The 16,509-nt window shown below is 39.7% G+C and overlaps 1 protein-coding gene across 1 annotated transcript in view; it reads right to left on the reverse strand.

Annotated features, from left to right (window-relative positions):
- The window catches only part of FREM2 (FRAS1 related extracellular matrix 2), a 142,925-nt gene that overhangs the window by 12,993 nt on the left and 113,423 nt on the right, over window positions 1-16,509 (reverse strand). Inside the window, exons 12-16 of the mRNA XM_030042908.1 lie at window positions 15,436-15,566; window positions 14,376-14,534; window positions 13,205-13,508; window positions 10,392-10,523; window positions 9,460-9,791 (exon numbers count right to left, since the gene is read on the reverse strand). Coding sequence (XP_029898768.1) covers window positions 9,460-9,791; window positions 10,392-10,523; window positions 13,205-13,508; window positions 14,376-14,534; window positions 15,436-15,566 — 1,058 coding nt within the window. The remainder of the gene's footprint in view (window positions 1-9,459; window positions 9,792-10,391; window positions 10,524-13,204; window positions 13,509-14,375; window positions 14,535-15,435; window positions 15,567-16,509) is intronic.

The raw sequence follows: 16,509 nt of genomic DNA on the forward strand, positions 1-16,509 counted from the left end.
CCTTACAAGCTTCTAAAGAGTGGTTTGCACTATTGAAAGACCCCAACATTCAAGGAACTTTACAAGCTGTGTAAAATTCAAACTGTTTCTGGGTTCAACCAATGGCATGTCGGGGCTGAAAGGCCATTACCTTACAGCTGCTTTACATTTCCAAATGCCAGACAAAACTTTTAGTAATACTATGAAACCACAAATTTACTGCCTGCACTGACTAAATACTCTGAACTAATTAAGGAGTTCATTATGGCAAATGTTGGTAGTTGCCACAACTCACTTTCACGCATGACACTCCTTGATCTACACACTATGCTACCAAACCCCTTTCCACTTCTATTGTTTGAATCGTTCTATAAAATGTGCTAGCATTTAGACAGTAGAGAGTATGGCAAAACACAGTATCGTGTAGTAAAGCAGCCTGGAAGATAATATGAGATGCTACAGTTATAGATTATTTTATATTAATGCTTCTTTGTTGGTTTTACATAAACACAATCAATAACTTCTATTTGGAACAAAAAAAGGGGTTTTCTTTTCTGTATGTATTGGATGACAAATTGAAGTTAGACAAAAATATCCTTTAGTCCTGTTTAAGTTGCTAGTTTATCTTTGGGATACCTGCATGGGTATCTGAGCAATTATTTCAGACACGGATTTACTAAATTGTTCCAAATAACAACAGAGAATTCTTACTTCTATCAAAACCAATATAGCTATGATGCAACTCTACAGTGCATCATGGTTTGCCTTTGATTCAGGAGCAACCTCGAACATTTGTCATTTCCTGGAACAGTATCAAGAATGGAATATGGTGTTAGTATTGAAAAGTCATGCCAGACAAACTATGTTGCCTTTTCTCTGTGTGTTTTTGTTTTCCATCTTGCGTGCTGTACAGTAAGAATTAGACATTGAAGTCAAAGATCTAAAATTCAGCTTGCTTATGAGGAAGAGACAAAGGTATGTGGAAGAAGATTTAATATATGTCCATTATCCTCTCGAAAAGAAGCATACATAATGCTTAATGATAATGTAGATGAGGACTAGAATATCACAAAGGGAGAATTTAATGACCCTGAGGACTAGAATAATAGAAGTGAGATGAAATTTTAGAGCATAAAGTATAAGGTAGTAGAAACTAGTGACAGGGATTTCTGGTAGAAATGAAAGACATTGTTAGAAACAATAGAGGGGAAAAAATTTTGGTATGTGAGTTGATCACATCATAACTATGACCTTCATACCCTCTCCATGTGATATGATCCTAAGATAAACTGAGGAATGGGGTGGAAATTAGAAGCATGCATGCCATTATACAGAGCACTAGTGAGAGCTTATCTGGAACAGCTTTGATCATCCATGCTTGAAAAAGCCTAATTTGCATTGTAGACTTTAGAAAAAGAAATCAACATAATCACAGGAATGGCAAAACTATCTGATGAGAAGAGACTAAAATAGCCGGGTTCTTTAGCCCAGTACAACAAAGGCTGAGAGGGAATAAGTATGCTGTCTCTACATATCAGGAGATGAACAGCGGAGAGGGGCCACTGATGATGAAAGATGGTGCTGACATGGGAACAAACAGGCATAAGATGGCCATGACAAATACAGCCTAGAAATCAGAAGAATTTCTAGCCTTCACTGTGGTGGCATTCAACAAGAAGAGTGAGGCCATGAAATCCTATTAGTTTTTAGATTAAGTTTACTAGTGTTGGAACCACATTATATAGTTAAGGCAGTGGCCTGGACAGAGTGATCCACAAAACCCCTTCCAGCTCAGTATCTTATACCACCTCAGGTAAAAAAAAAAAACCCTTTCAAAGCTTTTCTTGATTTTCAGGTACAAGATATGATTGGCTCTTCACATACACTGTACATAAAGCAATCCATTAATGGGGTTTGTAAGCCATGTTTTAGGGTTTTCTTGCCTCCATTCAATGGGATCATAGGGTTAGTGAGCTCAACTCATTTGTACTGCTAGAAATCCAGCAGTATGATCCCTTCTGGGACAAGTCTGCCTGAAACACCGCTCCTTTTGCATACATTACCACTGCTCTGTGGGAAAATCTGAAATCATGGTGCCAAAGAACTGTCTCCATTTCTAGGACCCTAGAATTTAGAAGGTTCTTCTCTTTTAGCAAAACCGGTAAAAGATGTCTGGGCAGCAGGGCTGCTTGCACCAGCCTAGGAATTTATTCATGTGCTTATGAATGTCTGTGTGCTTCCATCAGTACAGCTGCCCTTACGTGTGATTCACGGCATGTAGGGAGAGGAAGGAGTTCTTGCTAAACCAGCTGATTGAGTTTTTATGCACACAAACCCTTCTTCAGGCACTCATGGATTTGCAGGTGTGGAGGAAAACCTACAACACTGACAGCCAGAGAATTACAGAACAAATAGTTCTCTCTCTCCTAACAGTAAATTAAAACTTTGAAGGCCCTCTCATTTCTTGCTGTAAAGGAAAATGCCGTGAGGGGAAATCTACTCTTCAATAGGCAGAAAAGAAAAATCTCAAGACATGCTATATGAAATACAGAGGATCTTTTTGATATAATAAAAATAAAATAAAAAGGAATTAACTGCAGAGGAAAACTGTGTCAGAGTAAGTAAGCAACCCCCTCCAACAAATGAATTGATGGAATGTGTTACACAGATGAGTTGTACTGCTCTAGCCCTCTTACTAATGTCATTTAGGCAAACATGAGAAAACATTCTTTCCATTGAGTTATCTTTATTTCCCAGCACTGCCTGCAAAGCCTATTGAAAGTAGCCAGCTGTTCATATTTTATCTCAATGTGACACTGATGAAACCAAAATGGTAACTTAGAGCTGTGTAAGTGTAGGATCATCTTAACTGCTGTGGAGAGACAGAACAGGTGCATTATGTATCTGTGCATCCTATGCACAGGAGATTTTAGCAGTTGTACTGACAAAATTATATTCGATAACATTCATTTTAAACAATAAGTGGGTGTGACTTTTAGCCTTGTGATACCAGGAGAGAAATACAGACTACAGCTACACCTCAGCTGAATTGGGGAAATTGCGTCTAATACTCTGTGACAATGCCAGGTCTGGAGAACCTGAGAAGATAGAAGACAAAAATTCTTCCAAGCAGGGAACACACTCTTGCAGTTAATATCTGAAAAAATGTAGATCACAAATCATTCAATTAGAGCATCTCGAAATTCATGTGTATGAGGGAAGAACTGGACATTCATATAAGAAGTAGAATTTCATACATTTTCTTTGCAAGATAAATTATCACAGAGCATAAGGTCTATTTTTAAACACTGACAATTCCCATTTAAGACTTAGGAAATATTAATGGGAGTTTCTACAGGTGTTCTTCTTTTGTTCCCCTTTCTGGTGCAAACTGTCAAACTTCGTTAAGTAAAAAACCATAATTGGTTTGAGAATCTGTCATGTAACAAGTGAGAATATTTACAACAAAAAATATTTTCATTTAAGTCTTTGGGGCATGGACTCTGTTCTACATTTATATTGCGTTTTATTTATCTGGCTTACATTTCCAGAGGGCAGAACTTGGCAGTGTGTCTGTGTGTCTGTGTGTGTGTGCGTGCACTGTTAGTGTTGATAAAATCAGAACTAGAAATAACACAAGTTCATATTTTATATTGTATATCCCAATGAAACAAACTTTTCATGAAAATTATATTTTTGTCCTCCAAATTACCTGAAGCCTCATTTTCTATTGCATTTACTTGCTATGTCTGTGGGTTTGAGTCACACAAGCTTAACAATGTTATCAATTAACTGTTTACACAATGCCAATATGGTAAAGCTAAGATTTGGCCCCAAGAAGGCATGCAGTCAGGTAGGTCACAGGTGAAATGCAAAGCAGGTTTGTTTAAAGAAGTCTGAATGGAGAGGAGAATGCAATACAGCCTTTAAATGCCAGCTCCTCGAAAAATCTAACCTCTGACTTTGTTACACAGCTGCTGCATTAACTTTATAGTAGAGTTTTTTCTTCACAGCCCTTATTAAATGCATGTGTTTGCAGCTGGAGAGAAAATCTTTGACTGTTAGTGAGCTTCCATGTCAAGGGAATACAAATTGCAGGGTTTTCTTAAACTTGACTGTGGTGGCTGAACTGAACATAAAAATCTGAAAATAGACATTTGTGTCTATTTGCATTTTATAGCATCTAGTGAGATTTTTCAGAAGAGCTGACTTTTCCCCTTAAAGTACAGTTTTGTTAAAACTAGAACTAATAAAGCTGGAAATATACCGTTTCTGTGTAATAAAAAACCTCTGCAAGTTGCCTTTTATAAGCTGTGGCAATACATTAGTGATTTTAAAATCTGTTCAGAGGGGATTTTCAAACAGTGCCATAACATGTGTAGCATAAATGTGAACTGAACATATTGGAAGAAAGACATTTTCAGTTTTGGCCAGAAATAACTGTTTTTGTTAAAGAACAAAACAAACTGCTCAGCTGTACTCAATTACAGTAGCTTCAAGGTATTAATCTGTATGTTCAAGTATTTTCATGTATGTTCTTGATCTTCTTGTTTCTGTCAAAGACTTGTTTAACTAGTTGTTGTTAATGAAATTTATTTGAATGGCAATTTCCTTGCTTCCCTATGCCAAGTCTGGCAATGGACTGGAACTAGGGAAAGCAACATCCACATATAAATACTTGGCCAGAACCACACAGAAGCCTTCAGATGCCAAACTGTGCAGCTACAGCAAACAGTTATAACAGTAGGAAATGAGATCAAATGATACTTCACACTCTAGCAAATAAATCTAGGCCAACACTTCAATATATACTTTATGAAAGGATAGTCACTTGCTTGGTTTTCACTGTTTCATTTTTTAACTTCCTTTCATGAATATCTGTCATTGTTCTAGCAGCTGCATCTTGAGAATGTGAGATATCTGTAGTACTTGACTCACAATGTCCCCATGAAGTGAAGTCCAACCTTTATTAATTACCCACAAATACAGGAAAACAGCCCTCAGGTAGGCGAGTTCCACATTTTTAAGGCCTATACATATCCAAAGGCATAAACTGAATTTTAGGCAGTGACTGCAGGTTGCCCAAAAGAAAACTGTTGCTGCTAATTATCAAAGCTGATCTTAACTTTAACCAGAACAGAACTATAATCCAAATGAATTAGTTGAATTTAAAGAGGAGTAGGCTTTTATTTTTAAATATAAGTTCCATCAGCTGCACATCTAAATCCATCTTTAGATACATAAATGCCTGATTTTTCAGATGTGGTGAATACGGGCAGACCCCAGGAGCAAAGTGTCAAGCTGTATACTGAAAGGAGTGCTGCATCTAACTCACGCAGGGTTTGCTCATGCACAGAGTAATTGAGAAAGAGAATGGGTCACAAGCAAAAGGCCTCAAAGGAAAAAAAAGAAAACTAAGACCTTCTCTGTGTGTATTATGACAGTTCATGAGTTCATGGGAACTGGCTAAGACAGCTGCAGCCTGGCCCAAACACAAGGAGTACTGCCAGAAGAGCTACACCAGCTGCAGGTCTCCCACCACACTTCTCGCTGACTGAAGCTCATCTTCTTCCCCTACCATAGGAGGAGCTCCCACAAAGTGAAGGTCCACATCATGCAAGATATTGCCAGTTGCTTTTGTGAAATCTCTCTGTCTGAATCAACAGTGCTATCTTTGTTTGACCATACAGGTACTGGAGAGTTAGAATCAAGAAACAGAATCTTGAGCTTAAAGATCTAGCCAAAATATCTGGTAAATTCAAGCTAGTAAATTTGCAGTGCTAGTAGGATGTGGTAAGAGTGTTTTTGTTATTTATCTGTTCTGTCTGTATAATAGAACTTAAGCTTCCTTTGTGTGTTAAAAAAACATGGTGAAAACCATAGCTGCCAGCTTTCCTCTTACAGAGGAGGATTATTAATTGTTCATTGAAGGAGAAACAAACAACAATGGTGACAACCACAGAGATAGGGCACTGACTGCCTCCCCTCTCAGCTGGAGGGGGTCATGTGAAGATAAAGACCAAACTTGGAGAAGAATTAAATGGAGGTGGGGGAAACAGGGAGGGCAGTGAAGCGCATACTGACTGCGGGGCAATGCTTCACTGCTAGAAGTAATTCAGCTTGATATTTTACTTAACACACCATGGTTAGCCATAACCTACAAGGCAATAAAGGATGACTTCAGCTGCAGTTTCATGGCTCTCATAGCTCATGTTCACCCCTCTCTGCTTTTAAATGAGTGATCTTACCTAAAGTACCTAACGCTTCTGGAGCCTAAAGCAAGTATGGCTCTCTTTCTTGCCCACATGACCATTTATGCGTGTCCTCCACAACTGAATGAACAGGTTCTTTTCATTTACTAAAATATTGGAATGGTGCTTATTTTCTCCTCTGTTTATATGCATATAGACATATATAGGTTTTATTCAGACACACGTTTGTCTAAACCAGCTATTCAGCTTTTCCTCTAAAGGACACAAAAGTATTTAAAATGAAAAGGATTTATACCAGGTTTTCCTTCCTTTTCACTGTGGGAGAAGTGGCTTGCATAGGTCACAGGATCGCAGTTACAGCTGCTTGGCAGCTGTGTGTGCTTATGGGCTTACAATTGTGTTGTGTGGGAAATAAGAATATACGGTTGAATATTGCATAGGCATAAGGAGATAGTCAAAGGAATGATGAGTTGAAGAAATTAAATCATTCTAAGAACAGTGAAGAGTGCTGTCATTTTTATCTTGTGGAAATGTGTAAGGTTTACATCCCTCACTTGCATGCCTTCTCCTTCTCTGCGACAGGTTCATAGTCCCAGTGGAATGTACCTGTAGGAGGATCTGCTTGTAGCAGAGGGGCAACCCCAAGCAGATGCACCAACAGTGAGCTTCCAACATCAAGGCAGAGACCTTGAACTGGTCTCTGTAACAGACAAAGAACCAGAACTGATGACAGAGCACTGAGATGAAATATCCATCAAGGACTTTGTATCTAAAAGGGCAGAAGCTCCATTTTGTTCCAGTCTTGTACTTTACAGAGTATATAATCTCTAGTTAAAAGGGGCAGAATGCTAGGAAGTTAACCAAAGGCTAAAGAGAGCCTGGTGCAATTTCTTGTCCACCAAACTGACTGTATGATCACCTGTGGACACCCACAGAGTAAGGTGGACTTTAGGCATGTGAGTATAAAAAAAAAGAGAAAAATCAGCTTATCTGATTAGGTATCTGTATGTCCATTGGCACCTATCTTTTCATAGTAAAATAGCTTTGTTGTTGCACATGCCCATAGGTTTCTTTGGGCAATGACAGACTTTTCTCATCTGTTAAGGCCTCATGCCGTTTGGGACTGACAAAGTAAGAATGTGTGCATGTAAGTCTACTGAGGTCTGATGAGCAGATGGGTCCCTGGCAAAATGAACACCTGTTAAAAAGCAGAGAAATTATGGCCATTTGTATTGGGTTTGTGTGGCAGGGTTTTGGTAGCAGGGGAGGGGGCTGCAGGGGTGGCTCCTGTGAGAAGCTGCTAGAAACTTCCCTGGCTCCAAGCCAGACCCGCCTCTGGCCAAGGCCGAGCCCATCAGCAATGGTGGTAGCGCCTCTGGGATAAAAGATTTAAGAAAGGGAACCTGCAGCAGGGGAAGAGATTGGAATGTGAGAGAAACCCCTGTGCAGACAGCGAGGTCAGTGAAGAAGGAGGTGGAGGAGGAGGTTGATGCCCCCGCAGCCCGTGGTGAGGCGGCAGGCTGTCCTCCCCCAGCCCACCGAGGGGAGTGGGGGAGGGGATGCCCACCTGCAGCCCGGGGAGAGAGGAGCCCACGCTGGAGCAGGGCAATGCCCCCGAAGACGGCCATGACTCCATGGGAAAGCCCACGCTGGAGCAGTCTGTGCCTGAAGGACTGCAGCCCATGGAAAGGACCCACGCTGGAGCAGTTTGTGAAGAACTGCAGCCCATGGGAAGGATTCACTTTGGAGAAGTTCATGGAGATCTGTCTCCCATGGCTGGGACCCCATGGTGGAGCAGGGGAAGAGTGAGGAGTCCTCCCCCTGAGGAGGAAGGAGCGGCAGAGACAACGTGTGACGAACTGACCCCAACCCCCATTCCCCATCCCCCTGCGCCGCCGATGGGAGGAGGTAGAGAGAACCGGGAGTGGAGTTGAGCCAGGAAGGAGGGAGGGGTGGGGGAAAGGTGTTCTAAGGTTTGGTTTTACTTCTCATTATCCTTGTTTTGATTTGATTGGTAATAAATTAAATTGATTTTGCTTTTTTTTTCCCCAAGTCGCATCTGTTTTTTGCCCATGACCATAATTGGTGAGTGATCCCTCCCTGTCCTTGTCTTGACCCATGACCTTTTGTTATGTTTTTTCCCCCCATCCCACTGCAGGGGGGAGGAGTGAGCGAGTGGCTGCGTGGTGCTTTGTTATTGGCTATGTTAAACCATAACATCATTTCACACCATGGCCTCATCCTTTCTACAGTGGCTCAACAAGGGAGGCTAGTGAGCCAGGAAAGTGACTGAGCTTTACCACACAGCCATCATGCTGTGGATGGACTTCTCTGAAATGAGGTACTGCGTTCCAGTCTTTCTTCCAGCCTGTAGGATTATTCCCCAAAGAGACTTTTCTGTGTAATAAAGGATTGATCGTCATAGCTACAGCTTTTGTACTCCAGAGCCTGAGTGGGATCAGACAGGCTTACGTAGCAATTATACAAGGAAGACCTAGGGATTAACTTCACTCTCACTGCACCAGAAGAAATCCTGCACCCTTTTGTTTCCACATTACTATTTCTAGAAATAATTTTCCAAAGGACACCTGAAGATCTCTCTGATCTCTTTGTTTTAACTCCTCAATCACTTTCACAGCTCTGTTCTTCAGCCATTCCATATTGACAGCTTCTCTTTCCTTCCTGACCAAGGAATTTTCTGCTGGGTAATGTGAGACCACTGTGCTGTCTGCACTGGCAGGTCTTGTTTCCCAGTGAGCAAGAGATCAGCAGAGCCAAGCAGCTGGTAGGACATGGCAGTCCATTGTTATCAGCAAGAAGGCTCTTCACAATTTTTTTAAACTCTTTTTTAAGATACACCACGACAAATACTAAGTAGCCCAGTACTATCAGTGTGTTAAAAGCAATCCTTTAGAAGGCTTTCATTCTAAGAAAAGACTAAGGTGGCTCACCATACAGTAAAAGTGGGACTGGCTTGTCCTAAAATACTTCAAAACTGTATTGGGAGAAAAACATAGCAAATTTCATTCAGACTAAATTATTCCCTTAATTTCAATTGGACAACATATAGCCTATTAGCATTTAATGGATATTGATAGCTTTAACAAATAAGCTGGCCTTAGGGGAAGTCTATTTGTTGTTCAGAAAAAAAAGAACCCTTTTAAACTAAATTAATTCTAAATCCACTTATTTCTACTAGCATAGATGCATTACAAGGGAAATCTTTAATTTTAAGAACACAGTACAAAATCAAGTTACAGTTTCGTACCTGTCCATCTGTCCCAATGGTGCCTCCACAATCTGTGAGGAGCTCGGACATGTCATAATGGCTAACAAACTCCCATAAACAGGCTTCCAGGTTCAGATTGCGGTAGAAGCGTAAGGTATTGAAGCCTCTAATTATTGGGCTGTATTGATAGGGAATGGTCTCTCCAATCACATCTGGATTTTTGGTAGCATCAGTTAAGAAACCATGGTGGGTCTTCACTTCTGTGTAATCCAACAGGTTGGAGCATTTATGGTTTCCAACTCTAGTTCCATCAGGGCTAAGTGTCAGCTCAAAGTTGGAGAGCTCTCTTGTAGAAATAACAGGCAGCATGCCTAAAAAACATTAAATTTCAGTGGTCAGAGCTGCTTAATTTAGCCAAAGTTTGTCAAACCCTAAGCAAGTTATGCAGTGCTTCTGTATTTTGTACTTAGAGCAATTAATGTACTTTAGAATTCAAAGAAAGTTGATATACTAAGTGTGTATGAGAATGTTATCCACAATAATTATGTCTTCATACTATGAAAAGCCAAATAAAATATTTCTAAATCTCCAACATATTTTTCAATCAGGATTTTTTTGATTTTTTTTCAAAAGCACATAGTAATTAAATGGCTTTATATTTTTAATAAATAAATTCTTTGGTATATGCTCTTCAAAGGAGTTTTACAAAGTGTAGGTCTCGCCCAACTTATGTAAACTATGCAAATAATCTGAAAACACTTAATCTTCACATCAAAGACTATGTATCAATACAGTATCTTATGCACCTTGTTGCAAACTGCACTTGTACATTCATCACATTTTTCTCTGGTCCCACATGTTAAAAGATTATGTTATTATTTTGGCTATTTAAAATACCATGACCAATAAAATAGCTGAAATAACAGCTTGTTGTATGAGTTCTCTCAACTTCACAGCTGATTTTATCATACCATCAATATGTGGCATTGTGACTGTCAGTTTGATGAGGTTGGCATAATCAGGATCTTCTGGGCCAGTATAGCGCAATTTGGCAGAGAATGGTTCTGCTCCAACTACTCCTGACATACGAGGTTGACAAAGACCTAATGGAAAAAAGAGAAAGCAACTTTACTTTATGTCCAGAGGAAATAACCTATACTTTCCCTTGCAGTATTTTTAGATGCACTTTTTTTCCACTGTATGAGTTTCCAAAACAAGGAAAATTTTCTTGAATGACAGATAAACACTTTGAGCAGCATTGACCAGAAGTTTGAACAGGAATGTATGCAAAAGAGGATTCAAACAGAAATCATTACTTGATCAACTGGACCACATTTTCAAACCCAGGTGATGATACTGCACCTGTACATTTTCAGTGGCATGTGTCAACCATACTTGCAAAGTCAGTCTCAAGTGCCATACTTTCTTACAGATGTCCTCAGAGGCATATGCTTTAATTCCTCCCACTCTCTTAAGCACATACATAGCTTTATGGAAGATACCTGATCAGTGTTCAGTTGGTTTTGGCACTGGATTGGGGTGTGGACATATATACACCTTCATAGGACTCTATGAGCCTTCTGTTGCACCAAATGTACTTGACCAAATGTATTTGACCAAAATGTAGTTAGAATAATTGTGTCAAAGGATCTCTAGAAACACTGTGCTCAAAGTAAAGCCAGCTTCAAAGTTAGATAAAGTTGCTTAGGGCCTTGTTCAGTTGAATTTTGAGTTTCTCCAAGAAAGGAAAATCTATAACTTTTTGGCAATCCTTTCCAGGGTTAGTTCAACCTGTTCCAGTATTACTCCTGGTTTGTAGGACCAGAAGATTACGTTTGTAACCATATGATCTGAGATACATGCAACTTCTAGTTGCATAGTTCAATGCAAAAGTGTCTACATTCTGGCCACAAGAATCATAGCACATTGTCATGTGATGGCCAAAGAAAGAAACCAGCAGAAGTGGAAAATTAAAACAGTTCCCTTTGCCCATGTTCTGCTCTTTGCCCATTTCTGAGGGATTATAAGAAAAAAGGAAACAGCGCTCTCCTCTTGGAGAGTTTATTGGTTCTGGTGGACCTCATCTGGCTCAATGGCTCCAAGTTGGAAACTTCTGGCATGAGGAAACAAAATTTCTCTTCTGCACACAATAGCTTTTGGGGGTTTTGGTTTTTTGTTTGTTTGTTTTCTCAAATGCAAGATGTGCTAAAGAGGCTAAATACAATTTTTTGCGCAATCTGACTTTTGACAATTTGGTCTATGCACTCAAGGTCAAGCATCCTCAAAGCTGAAAATGTTCAGGATTTCAGCAGGTTGCTTTGATCACTGCACTTCTTTCAAAATAGCATCTAATAATTACATTTATGTCATTCATACACAATCTTCAGTATTGTTGACTTCCACATCACAAGTTAGCTCAGGTAATGGAAGTAATATATGCATGACAATTCAGTCCTGAGCCTGAGCTAATTAGCCCTGCTAATTTGTCAAGTGTAATCCAAATAATGCATTACAACACTAACATAGCCAGCCTGTTTCACATAACAAAACTAGCTCACCCAGCACAAGGTTGTCTGCCTCTAACAAGCACTACACTGCACCTTGTAGACAACACCCTTAGACAGAGTCCTCTTTCGGGTGTAGGGTTTCTGATAGTGCAAACAAAGGTGACTTGAGCCTACAGTCAAAATGTGGAATAAAGGATAGGCTTAAATAGAAATTCCATTCATTAAGCTCCTTAAAGCCATAACTTAGTAGAAAATAAAATCTTGTAACCAAAATATTTAGTTGGAAAGGCCACAGAAATGAAAATGATATTGCAAATGAACAATCATGTAATTTATTACCTACCGTAAGATCTCATAAAACCCAGAAGAGTTAGTGTAGCTACAAAAGCAGCAGAGATGACACAAAGAATGCAAAATGGCTGCAGAAGGGTAATAAAATACAATGTTTTGTAATTTACCTTGATTGCTGATAATTACTCATTCTCCATATTATACAATAAACAAAAGTATCTGCATCTGTGATTTCTACAACAAAATAGCATATGCTATCAGACTGTACTTGTGTGCACGTCAGTTCTTCACCTCTGCTTCATAACGATATCCAGTACAAGTTTAATGAAAAGAGTTGGCTGGGCAAAGGAGGTAGACTACAGTAACTCTGCTGGCTGACAGAATGCAGCATCAGTTCAGTATTGATTAGGTATCAAAGGATCAGAGGGAGACAAAAAGAATATCAGAGAAAGAAGAAAGATGAATATTCTGAATACCTCAACCATGAAAAAATTTTGTCCTTGCCCTGTTATTGGACACCAGTTGCTTTAGACCTTAGTCAAGGAAGACACTGATTCTCAGGTGTCCAGTAAGGCCTGAATGCCAAATTAAGCTTTTCTTCTGGCTAGGCATTCATAATAGCACTCCCATGTGGGTTCTCCAATGTCTAATAGGAGCTGAGATTTTACTGCAACATTACTACAGTTGAATTCAAAAGCCAACAGAAGCCAGGTTTCACTAATTCCAATGCACATGGTATACTGTTCTCCTGACCATGCAAGTTTGCTATGTGGATAACTCTTTAAAGATGTGGAGAACTATCAAAGATGAAAACCATTGTCATTACAATTGTCTGCTGTGTTAAGAAGAGTGTTTTTGCACCACCTCTACGAACAACAGAAGAAAAGCTGAGACTGTAATGTTAAAACACCTGATCATGTAATCAGATTTTGTTAGGATGGAATTTGGGATCCAAAAGAGGTCTGCAATAGGTGCAGATGTCTTACCTTCTGATGTGCTTATAGTTACAATAGGGCTCATGAGCTCAAGACCCTCATTCCCATCTGAATTCACAGCACGAGCTGCACACTGGACACGAGAACCGGCTTGAAAGTAAATGGAGTCGAGCGTAATCATCTTGGAGGAAGTGAAGAAAGTATCAAAGTCAACCTCCTTCATGGGGCTAGTCACACCATCAGGACCAGTGGGTGCACTTATAAGCCACCGGTATTGTGTCAGAGTATTATTGATGTTCTCACTGGCACATATAGAACCAGTCTTGTCAAAGTCTTCATATTTAGGATTACAAGCCTGCATAACAAAGCAGATGTGTTAACAATTTATTTGCTTCATGGCAAAGGAATTTTAATTTATCAAGAGTCACAAAACTCAACAACATGGAACTGACAACCCCAGTAAATCTCTTAAGAAATCACCTTATTTTGACAGTGACACTTTTGGCACTGCTATGGTAGATTAAAAGGCAGGTCTAATTATGCTTATGGAAATAAAAATATTATTTTAAATTATGATTTATGGGTGAAAAGCTAACAGAGTTATGAAGGCACAAACTACACTCCCACATGCTACTTTACTGTGAATTTCACCCTTTGATCTAATTCTGCAAATAAACTTTGCATTTCAACATATGATCCATTCCTGTGAATAAGAAATGGTGTGAGAAACAAACTGAAGATGCAGATGGACCAAAACCTTCCTCACTGCATAGGAATATTCATGCAAACCTTTCAGTTGCAAAATTACAATGAAAGAAGCCTGTAGTACTTCAACAAACAGTACTCATTTTTCAGTCTGTGACACTCATTAAAAACACTGGGTCATCTGTTATCTTCAGTGATTTTAACTCTGTAAATTAAGGCAAGATAATGCAGGAAATAGTAAGGTCAAGCAATCGTAGACATAGTGTGAGTATCAAACTGTTCTTAGTGATGAACATGTGAAACATCTTTCTATGCTTTTTGTCCTCCTGAAAATTGATTCGTTACCCAGACAAATTAGATTAGCTCTTAGGAGAGTTCTAGCTTAAACTCATGTGTGACTCACAACAATATGGATTGATACTGAGTGCCTAAAATCCACTGAACAAAATCCATATTTTGATAATTTATCCAAACAAAATCCACTGATTTTGTTCCATCTTTCCACAGAGATACTCACTGTGATACAGATGACAGGATAGCCAGCTATGGGACTGGTTCTGTCTTTGGCTCTAGAAGTATCATCATATATCAAAAGGGATGCAACTTGAGGGACAGAGGGAAAGGTGACGTCTGCCATGCTGTTCATTTCTTCAATGTAAACAATGGCCTTGGCTGTCTGATAATGAAAAGGCAGAAACAGTTCTCTGTGAACATTTAAATAAACAAGGGGATTCAAGCCAGACCTTGATCAGAATATGAAACATTGTCCCAAAATAAGTTCTAAAACCTCAACTGGATGAGCTACTGAGAAAGGGCTGAGGCACAGGAAAGTATATTGCTGACTACAAAAGCAAGAGCTAAAATGAATTTTTTCTTTTCAGAACACTGAAGATACCAGACCTTTTAACCTTGTGTCCCAGCTTTCTTGAATCACTTCAGTATTCTGGTAGAACCCTGATGTGCACTTTAATGCCTGGTGGAAATAGGGTGTTTGTTATCAGCAAAGGCTGTGCCTCTGCTGTCTGGCTACCTGGGGTCAGACTGTATCTGGTGTGATACTGATGAAGCGGCCAAAGAGTTTGAAGAACATTTTATGCAGAATCAGAGGAATATACTGTTTAAATTGAAAGTATGTATGATATAATGCTAAATAACAAGAATGTGTGGCTATTTCATTTCACACAATAAGAATAATATTAACCTGGTTTTGACAGCAGAAGTCATATTTCACCTGATTGCTCTTTTTACAGCATAGAGGTTATACTGTATTGCCAGAGAGTGTTTCCAAGGGGACATCAGTTTCTAGGGCTGATTCTATGAGGAGACTGTGTCTGGAATGAAATCTTGAAGACTTCAGTCTCTCATTGTTTCTATGACCCCATGAACATTATCGCCTTGGTAACAAACTGTTTTGGGTAGGTGCTACTGTGTGAGCTGGGATGATCCTCTCTGTCTTTCAAGATACAAGCCAGGATGGCAATGTATAAACCTCAAAAGAAGAGTAAAGCTATGAGCCAGAAAGCAAGAAGGTCTGTTTACCAGATTTTGTTGTTGAGGACTTTGCATGAGTTTGTTACCTGTATTTCTGCGACCATGTTCTCATCAGGCTTCAGATGAACTGTGAAGGCTTCTCTCATCTCCCTTACTCCATCAAAGAGAACTTCAATCTCCACAAAGTGCTGTGTTTCACCCTCCTTAAACTCAATTTCTAAAAACATAATGAGACACTTAAAAATAAATCTGTTGTTCATAACAAGCTGTAATTCTAGGCCCAGCCATGAGACATGGCAGTTAATACTCAATTTTCAAATTACTGATGTTCATATATTTAGTTTAACCTATTTGATGCTAAAAATCATAATAATGAATAGCAGCGGACTCACGTGGAAATCACTGAAAGTGAGGCATTATCATAATCAAAAGAAATTCGCAAAGACCAATATTTAGTCTAATAGAACTTAATATTTTGAAAATGATCTGGGACTAATTGTTACATAAATGTTGGTAACATATGTGAATGACCAAAAGACTGAAGAATTCTAAATAAAAAGTATTGTCAGGTTTTACTCAAACAAAATGCATTTTAATAAAATGATATACACCAAAAATAAGGCACAAAGGAGAGTTACACAAAAGAGTACTGTATTTTGAAAACCATTGCCTCTGAAAAAATTTCAGAAGTCATGGAGGATAAAAAGTTCAGTCTTAGCTGACTGTATTGGGTTTGTGTGGCAAGGTTTTGGTATCGGGGGGGGGCTACAGGGGTGGATTCTGTGAGATGCCAGAAGCTTCCCCCATGTTGGATAGAGCCAATGCCAGCTGGCTCCAAGATGGACTCACCGCTGGCCAAAGCTGAGTCCATCAGCAATGGTGGTAGTGCCTCTGGGATAAAATATTTAAGATGGGAAAAAACCTGCTGCACAACAGCAACCAGAAGAGAGGAGTAAGAATATGTGAGAGAAACAACCCTGCAGACCCCCAGGTCAGTGAAGAAGTAGGGGGAGGAGGTGCTCCAGGTGCTGGAGCAGAGATTTCCCTGCAGCCCGTGGTGAAGACCATGGTGAGGCAGGCTGCCCCCTGCAGCCCATGGAGGACCCGACGCCAGAGCAGGTGGATGCCCGAAGGAGGCTGTGACCCTGTTGGAAGCCTGT

The sequence above is a fragment of the Aquila chrysaetos genome, chromosome 19 (genome assembly GCF_900496995.4).
Source record: "Aquila chrysaetos chrysaetos chromosome 19, bAquChr1.4, whole genome shotgun sequence".
NCBI classification, from domain to species: domain Eukaryota; kingdom Metazoa; phylum Chordata; class Aves; order Accipitriformes; family Accipitridae; genus Aquila; species Aquila chrysaetos.